Here is a 9608-nt window from a genome sequence, read left to right on the forward strand (position 1 = left end):
TTATAACAGTATGTTTGCAACCCAGGTCCTAGCTTCAAGGTAATGTGCCCTAAAGATAAAGCTTGACAACCAAATTACAATAAATGGGGAAAAATACAACCAGAATCAATTTTATTTCTTGCTAGGGAAGGAAACATATGTCTGCCCTTGAACGTTCTTATTTATGAAACTCTAAGTGCAACGATGGTGGGTTTTTTGTTACCCACTATGTGCTTTTCCCTATCACCACAGCGAACCCTTTTCTTATCAACTTGGGGATCCTTTTGACCAAAGCTCTAGTGCTCAAAGGGGAGCTCCAGGAAAAAGGAAATGGGATTCAGAATTCAGTCAAGTTAGCACCTATTCTACATCCATTCCTTAGTTCCTAGTGTTTTATAATTTGGATGATGAGAAGAGAAGCCTGAGTGGGCATAATTCCTCCCATAGCACAAAGGACTTTGGAATGCATTTACAACACAGTTTAATTGTACCTTTAAAGTTACTCCCTCTTGAACTGATGCTGTCTTTGCTTCATTAACTCCTGAGTGAGGCTTCAAAGGCTGAGGAGTTCAACAGGAGATAGTAAAAAAAAAGTGGAGAGGGCAAGGCATGAAAGATATCTGAGAAAACAGCTGGAGTTGCAAACAGAGAATCTCAGTGTGGTGGACTAGAAAACAGGTCGATAGGAGACATTGGTATTCAGTTGCTTCTGCCTTGGCTCCTCTTTGTTTCGAAAGCATGGGAGAATGTATGCAATAGGTAAAGGCAAGCAAATATAGGCATACACTTTAGATATGATTAGCATTCTTTTTGAAGGCATGTGAGAAGTGATTTCCAAGGTTCGTTTTTTAGGAAACATCCTTAAATAACTCCAAACAAAACAGATTCTTCTGGTCAAGGAATTGGCCTAGCCCTAAAAGCCATGTCTTTCTATTGAGCGTGTTCTCTCCAGACATCTCATCAGGAAATGAATGAAAGATGTAGAGATGGGATAGAGGATAGAAAAGGTAGTTTGTTCAGTCATGTCTTTCAGATTGAGGGGGTCAGAGTTTCATGGATTGTAATGAGGAGATTAAACCTAACTAAAGGTGGCATCGCAGTTGCTGCCAGTTACCTATTAAAAGTTAATGTTAGGGCTTCCCTGGTGGCGCAGTGGTTGAGAGTCCGCCTGCCGATGCAGGAGACGCGGGTTCGTGCCCTGGTCCGGGAGGATCCCACGTGCTGCGGAGCGGCTGGGCCTGTGAGCCATGGCCGCTGGGCCTGCGCGTCCGGAGCCTGTGCTCCGCAACGGGAGAGGCCGCGGCAGTGAGAGGCCCGCGTACCGCAAAAAAAAAAAAAAAAAAGTTAATGTTAATCTAATTCGAAAAGATACACGTACCCCAATGTTCATAGCAGCACTATTTACAATAGCCAGGACATGGAAGCAACCTAAATGTCCAGATGAATGGATAAAGAAGATGTGGTGGGCTTCCCTGGTGGTGTAGTGGTTGAGAGTCCACCTGCCGATGCAGGGGACACGGGTTCATGCCCTGGTCCAGGAAGATCCCACATGCCACGGAGCGGCTAGACCCATGAGCCAGCCATGGCCGCTGAGCCTGCGCGTCCCGAGCCTGTGCTCCACAACGGGAGAGGCCACAACAGTGAGAGGCCCGCGTACTGCAAAAAAAAAAAAAAAAAAAAAAAAGAAGAAGGTGTGTGTGTGGGGGGGTGCACATGCAATGGAATATTACTCAGCCATAAAAAAGAATGAAATACTGCCATTTGCAGCAACATGGATGTACTTAGAGATTATCATATTAAGTGAAGTAAGTCAGACAAAGAAAGACAGATACTGTATGATATCACTTATATGTGGAATCTTAAAAAGTGATACAAATGAACTTATTTATGAAACAGAAATATACTCATAGACATAGAAAACAAACTTATCGTTACCAAAGGGGATAGTGAGGGCAGGGAGGGGAGAGATAAATTAGGAGTTTGGGATTAGCATATACACACTACTATGTATAAAATAGATAAACAAGAACCTACTGTATAGCACAGGGAACTATATTCAATATCGTGTAATAACTATAATGGAAAAGAATCTGAAAAATAATATGTATACAAGTGAATCGCCTTGCTGTACACCTGAAACTAACACAACATTGTAAATTAACTATACTTCAGTTTTAAAAAACGGTTTTAAAAAAAGATAATGTTAACAAAGGCTACCTTTTACAAAATTGATTGAAATGAAGAAAGACCACCAGCCTCAAAAGGGAATGCTTAGGCAATGAAAAATTATAACTGTTAGGATATGATTTATTTTTACTTATTTACCTTTGAGTCTTTTACTTCCATTCCATATAGCTTTCACCTTTATCTTTGCCTAGTGTTACAGAATAGGGGATGAAGGACAGGACCCCACCTTCGGAAGGAGTTGGGTACCTTTTTGGGTACCTTTTGGGAATTGGAAAGTATTTCTAAATAATGGCATTGCACCTGTGTTAACATTGCTCAGATCTGTTCTTCTTGCACTCTGATGACTGATAATCTTTCTAGAAAGATGGACACCCCCTGCCCCTGCCCAATAATTTCCAGGCTCCCTATAGGATCAACAGGCTTCACCTCATATCTTCATTTTCCTGGTATGATACACATATAGCTTGGTGGAGACAGTACTGAAATAGAAAGAGGTTATCTCAGGGGTCCCTTTAGGTCAGTAGCACAGCAAGGTTAAATGCCTCCCCATCAGATTTATTTTGTTTCCAAAGAATTGGTGAGATTGTTGTATCGACTCAGGACAAACAGAGAGGACTCCTGTTTGATAGTGCTTGGGGTTTACAGCTTTGGGTGGTATAGAGACTCTAGACCCAGGTAATGTGTCAGCTTGGACATTTCAGTTGTGGTAAACACATGTTGGTCACTAGAGTTAACATTTTTCTTCCCCCTCCAGTTACAGGTGCAGAATGGGCCTATAGGACATCACGGTGAAGGGGAGCCAAGTGGTATTCCCATAACTGTGGTGCTGGTGCCAGTGTTTGCCCTCATCATGGTAGCAGCCTGGGCCTTCATGAGATACCGGCAACGACTTTGAAAAGCTTGCTTTCTTCCAGTGCTCCCAAAGAAGAAGATACATTTCTCTCTTTCTCTCACCCTCCTCCCCTGCCATTCTCCCATAACTTTCCCTCTCTCTACATAGCCAACACACAATTTAAAGAGACTGCTACCCAACCAGAACCTTGCTGCTCGAAATCTCTAAATCCTCATACTCTAGTGGGAGAGTAAAGGCATTGTTTGAAGGAAAGCTGAAAGAAGGACTTGCTTAGAACAAATGAAGAGTTATATATTTTACTAGGACCACCAATAGAAGTTCAGCTGCAGCCCAGAGAGGGAGAGGTCCAGTCTTCCCATCACCATGCGTGATTCCTTTTTCCTTACCTGGCATGTGTCAAAGATCAGCTGTAATAAGAGGAAGAAAGGATTTTTCTCTTTAATGATCTTCGTTGGGAAGTTTTTGTGGCCTTTATTTAATTTCTTACTACCTACTTGGGCACCTACTTTGTATCAAACAAAGGTGAATGAGGAGAGAATTTCTACTTTTTTAAAAAAGCAAATATATATATATATATATATATATATATATATATATATACACATACACACATGTATTCATATATGATAGTATAATAGTGATACCTTATGGAGAATTAAAGAGGTAGAAAGCAACTCTGGTTTCTGGGTTTCTGATGTAAAAATTAAGGGATAATCTTAATTGAAGAATTCGATACATAGCAGGAATGAGAGAGTGAGCCTTAAGAGAGGATGCAACTAATTAAAAATCCTAGAACAATAGTTCTTCTCATAATGGCTGTGGTGAAGTTGAGGTAAAATGCCATAATCCAGCTTTGTGCAAGTCAGTCTGTTTAAAAAACTCGGGAGATGTAAATATAAACCTTACTAATCTCTGGGCTACCCTAGTGACTGTTTTGGTACCTTACAGACCTGTTAAAAGATCAGCTGGAATGACTGTGGTCAGAGCTATTAAGTATGGCGATGGGGCCAAACCAACCCAGTGAAAAAACTCAGGCTATCTACCGGTCTTTCCTGTTTCTACTAACAGGCAAAACATGAGAAAGGGACTGATCCCAGCAGGATGGGCATGAAATCAGCCCTATTTCAATTCAGTTAAGTTGAAAGGGTTTGGATTGCTACTGTTTTTTGAAAGGTTCTGAACGCTGGTTATGGCTTTTAGTGAATAAATCATTTTGCGGGGAAGGCGAAGAAAAGAGTTTTGTTTGTTTTAGGGGCTAGGGAAGTTTGGTGAATGTTTCAAGGGGAAACCTTATGGATGAATGGATGTTAGGGAATACCAAGGATATAAATGAGGTGGGAACCCTCCTTTTCATGTGGTATTGAAGGATGGTTTTAAAGCACTAAGGAGAGCTGAACCAAGACTAATTTTCTGGCTTAACGAAAATCATTTCCATCCTCTAAATATACTGGCCAGGCTATAGGCTTTATATAATCTTGACAGCAAGAGTAGGAAGACTTTCCCTCAGGCAGTCAGTTGTGCCCAATTTTTAGCATGGATGATCTAGTAAGAATTTTATAAATGTTGATTGGACATCAGCTTTGTTATGACTTTTACAAAGAAGCAAAATACATAGCCACCATCCCTAAAGGGTTTTTTTTTTTTTTTTTGGTTCCAGTTGGGAAGAGAACACCTTTACACATAAAATAATATACAGTTACCTCCATAGGCAGGGCAATGTAAGTTAGTGTCAAATTTATATTGCAAACCAAAGGGAACGGTTACTGAGAATAGAGACACTTGAGAAAGTTCCATGGAGGAAGGGGACAAGTTAAGGACCCTTGCGGAGCTCACAGTCAAGAGAATTCATAAATAGGTGAGAAGTTAAAATTTTATCATCAGGTTAAGTAATAGTTGAGAACAATAATAAAAGAAATGGGTACTTTTCAGAGTATGATGCAGCTACAAAGACATGCAGACACATTTTCTTTTTTCTTTTTTCTCTTTTTTTTTTTTTAGGAATTCAGAAAAAGAAAGCTGTCACATAATGGCATCAGGCCAGAGTGGAAAGGGAAGGCTTTTAAAAATAAAAACCCCAGTTAAGACCTTGCCTCTGGGTCACCTATTGGTATAAGAAGAAACTTGCTGTAAACAATCCTAAGAGGATTTCTGTCTTCAGACCTGAACTGTTCAGTACCTCTGAGACTCACTTAGACAACTGCATTCATAGGTTCCATGGAGAAACCCTAACGGTATTCCAGTTCTCACCTCAACCAGCCCCTCTGTGGAGGCACAACCTCGGGTGCCCTCCCTGTATCTGGAGGAATGTGCAGCAGCTTCTGCAGTGGGCCTGCTTTCCTCCCAGGATTCCTTTCGGGGTTTGGACATTAACTCCTGAGAGGACCTTGAGACATAGAAAAGGAAGCAAATGGCAGGCAGGAAGGAAAGCTATTTTGTTTTTTGTTTGTTGGTATATGTAAATAAAAACACATATCCCGTCATTGGTAGAGGTTTTGCTTTGGTTGATAATAGGGATTCCAGTGCACTTTAATAATTCAGGTTTTCTCTGGAATTAAGTAGCATTTAAAGATCAGTACAGTAAAGGTTTAGGCAAGTATGCTACTTCAATTATATTCTTTTTTCTGATTCTCTAGAAAATTAAATTATCATAGATGAAGTATTGGAGTCCATTGTAGGTCATTAAAAAATTCATCCTATTTATAGATTGAATCTAACATTTCTATCACTTTATCAATTGTAGCTATATTCTTCCCACCTAAATTACTATGTTCAAAGTTTTAAAAATTGAATGAAAATCTTTTTTAAGACATTTACTGAAAACACTTCGCTACATTTATCATCCTATATTATACATACAATTCTAATAAGACGTTGTTTGCTTCAATCGTCTCTCTTTTCCTGCCAAGTTTTAACCAATGCTATTGATTTAACTTAATCACACCCATCTAGACATGTATAATAGAAAAAGGAAATTATACCTGTTACTACATTCTGTGCCAGGTACTAAACTAAACCCTGATTGGTAACACTGTTTCTAAATGCCTCACAACTCTGAAGTCTAAGTATTGTTAAAAAGACACTAAAGAAAAGAGAATAAATTGTTCTACTAAGATTACATAGGTGGTAATAATAGAATCAGGATTTAAACTCAGGACTTCAGGTGCCACCACCAATATTTCCTTACTGGCAGTGGTTCTCAAAGTGAGGTCTCTGGACAAAAACATCAGCATTACCTGGAAACTTGTTAGGAAAGCAAATTCTTGGGCTCTACCCTAGACCTACTGAATCAGAAACTGAGTAGGGCACCCAGCAATCGGTTTTAATACTCCCTCCAGGTGACTGATGCACATTAAAGTTTGAGAATCACTGCTCTATGCCAATAGTCACCTTTTTCTCAGGTTAGAATCACCCAGAGAGCTGATAAAAATTCTGATGCCCAGGCTGCATCTAGATCAATTAAGCAGAATCTCTAGGGGTGGGAATAGGGCAGCAGTAAAACGGAGTTCATCATGTAATTCCAGTGTGCGGTGTCAGAAAAAAAAACCAGCTCTGGCATTTAAACCTAGACACTACTTAAATTATTGAATTACATACAGGCATTGCTCCAGCCGAAGATGAGAATTTCACTTGGGCCCTTTTGGAGCCCAGCTCTCCATTAGCTTCTGCCTCACGTATAGATGTGGAATAAGAAGTGGAGCAGTATTTGGCTTCTGATTTGCTAAGGACTGACCAAACTCCAGCAAAATGTATTAGTGAGCGTGTCAGTGTGTGCATCTATTAAGTTAAAACCAAATCATAGAACATTGGAGCTAAAAGATTCTAGGAAGAATCTGTCTTAAAGATGAGAAAATCAAGGTTCAGAGATGTGAACTAACTTAACCCAGATCAAAGACTTAGTCTGTGGCAGAGGTGCCCTTTCTGTCTCATATATATGTCTTGAATATATCCACTATATGAACATAGACAAAACTATCCTTTTTATCTCAGTCCACTTCCATCTTCTTTCTTTGGGCCTTAAATAAAGATCAGGAGAACTGATTGACAGCTGAAGAGTATTGCAAGCATCATGCAGAATTGGGAGATTACACAAGAGTAATCTGAGAAAGACCTTGTATCAAATTCAATCAGATGAGCTCTTCCGAGACTAATTCCAATAGTTCAAAACTAGAAAAGCATTTCTTTTTTACATTGGACATTGTTTTTTTTGTGTAGATAAGCAATTTTTAAAATATTTTTTAAAATGAAAACATAGGTTCTCAACTGTGTGGGGGAGTAGAGTTCATGTAATTTCATGTGAAGCCAATAAAGGTTTTATTCTAATCTATTTTAGTTGAAATTTATCTTTGGACAGATGAGAGTTTTTTTCTTCATTCAACAAATGAGTGCCTACTATGTGCCAGGTGCTGAAAATACAAATATAAATTAAATATGGTCACTCTAAGCTGAAATAGCTCATCATCTGAAAGTGAGGGAGTATTTGTTGGTGATCTTGATGTTAACGTATTTTTCTTATATCACCTAGAAATAGTAGATGGAGTTGTGAAGCTCTTTACCTCTCATTTATAATAGGTTTACAGTTGGTTGCTATCCTGGGGTAAGCCCCTTTTGCTGTTTCTCTTTTTATCTGCAAATCCTTTTGAGACAAGCACTCACATCCAAAAGGGCAAGTGCTATCAAAAGGAAGACAGTATTTTAAGGAATTCTGTTCTGATCAGAACCAAGTTCTTAACAGCCATAGTCTCTTGCCTGATGTTGATATTTATAGAGAGACTCCAAAGCACTTGATCTGCTTGCCTGATATACTTGATACTGTAATAACCTGTATGATAAGAAAGCATTGTTGTGTCTAAAGAATCAAATTACAGCAACCACTAGGTCTTGTTTCTAAATGTTTTCCTTACTGTTCATATTCTCTTTTTGCAGGGGAAAAGGGGAAAGGGAGAGAGCTGAAATGTGGTTTCAAATGCAAGTCAATCATTAACAGAGTCATTTACAAGAGAACTTTGTGTTTACTGTAATCATTAAATTGCTTGACCAGTCACAGGAAAATGGGTGATCCTTCTTCCTACTTTGCAGATTTACAAATGGAATCACAAAATCGAATCCCATTTTAATTCTGTATCGGCAGTGCTGATTTGAATATGAGTTTCTTATTACTGTTTTTGACGTTGAACATTGTTTTTATTGTGTAAAATACTTGCATGTTTTATCCCCAAGACATGTTAGCCTTTATAAGATTATTTTCCTTATGAACCTTATTTTATTTTGCTTCCTTTCTACTTTGATCCTAACGTCATATTGCATGCCTGGATCTAAACAGCAGTCAGTTTCTCAGATCAAATAGATGCCCTATAGCAACTTGGAAGACCTATGGGCATAAAACCATATTTTCTAAGGAATACCATTATAAATTAAATATGTTAATGATGCCATCAAAACAGATAATAATCTCTTAAGCTTTGCTATTTGATACCAGATACAATACATGAAATAATAGTGTATCTAACTGTGCCTAACTTAGTATTGGCACTCAACAAAAACTTGCTGCATTTGTCAGTAAATCTTTACAATCTTTTCCACCTTATTTTGGGGATTGTTGAATAACTATCTCCTTATTTAACCACCAACTTCCTAGGGTAACACTCTGACAGAATGGAAAGAGAAAAGAAAGAAATCTGAATGATCAATTTGAGGCTTAGCTTTGACATAGAAGATTAGGAGATAAGGATAAGGGCTCTATCCTGTACTGCTAATAATAATTGGCTAACAATTATTAAGCTCTCATCAATTTATTTCAATCTTAATCTTAGCTACTGTGCTAAGCCCTTTACATGTGTTTATTTAAGCCTCATAACAACTCTATAACTGCTGCTGTTATCCCCATTTTACAGATGAGATAAGCAAGACATAGATTAATTTGCCTAAATTACACAGTTATCAAGTGCCAGAGCTGGGATTTAAACTCAGGCAGTTTAGCTCCGGAACCTACATACATAACCATGACACTATGCTGCCTGTACTCTCCATGGTTCCAGGCACTACATTGGGCCATCCTTTTCCATAACTTATAAATGTCAGTGAATTCTCACAACTATGCGAGTCAGTATCAGTAATTCTATTTTTATAGATAGGGTAACTCAAGGCCTAAAGAAGTTAATAACTTGCTCAAGGTACATTGCAAATTAGTGCCAGACGTGGGAATTTCCTTCAGGCCAGTGAGGAGTCTATTTCTCTTCCACCATTCCAGGAAATTAAAGTTTATTATACTGAATTTGGTTCAACCATGGTAGCATAGCCTTCCATTATGGATAATAGGGAATTGACTGCATTAGGTTAAATGTTCTACAACAATAGCAGTAGTAGTACCATTCGTTTTACGCAAAGTTGGAAAGAAATTACCTACATTTGCTATCTGACTTGTCTTCCCTCCATCCCCCAAAACCTTACAAGATACATAGAAGACAGAAAAGGGTTTGTGCCACAGGATGTGAAAGGACTTGTCAGAACTGAATATTGACTTTTGCCCAAGTTACCTTGTATATAGCTGACTCTGATATGAAAAGTCATTATTGCTGCATCATATGACTTA

The 9608-nt window shown here is 38.6% G+C and overlaps 1 protein-coding gene across 8 annotated transcripts in view; it reads left to right on the forward strand.

The window, feature by feature from the left end:
- The window catches only part of SYNJ2BP (synaptojanin 2 binding protein), a 59127-nt gene extending 51107 nt beyond the window's left edge, over positions 1-8020 (forward strand). For 6 of the 8 annotated variants that reach the window (XM_067028259.1, XM_067028258.1, XM_067028254.1 and 3 more), the window contains one exon: positions 2921-8020. In XM_067028259.1, the coding sequence (XP_066884360.1) occupies positions 2921-3061 (141 nt within the window). In that variant the 3' untranslated portion in view covers positions 3062-8020. The remainder of the gene's footprint in view (positions 1-2920) is intronic. The other 2 variants (XR_010839505.1, XR_010839506.1) reach the window with 1 other exon arrangement.
- The last annotated feature ends 1588 nt before the right edge of the window (positions 8021-9608 follow it).

The sequence above is a fragment of the Kogia breviceps genome, chromosome 3, assembly GCF_026419965.1.
Source record: "Kogia breviceps isolate mKogBre1 chromosome 3, mKogBre1 haplotype 1, whole genome shotgun sequence".
Lineage (NCBI taxonomy): Eukaryota > Metazoa > Chordata > Mammalia > Artiodactyla > Physeteridae > Kogia > Kogia breviceps.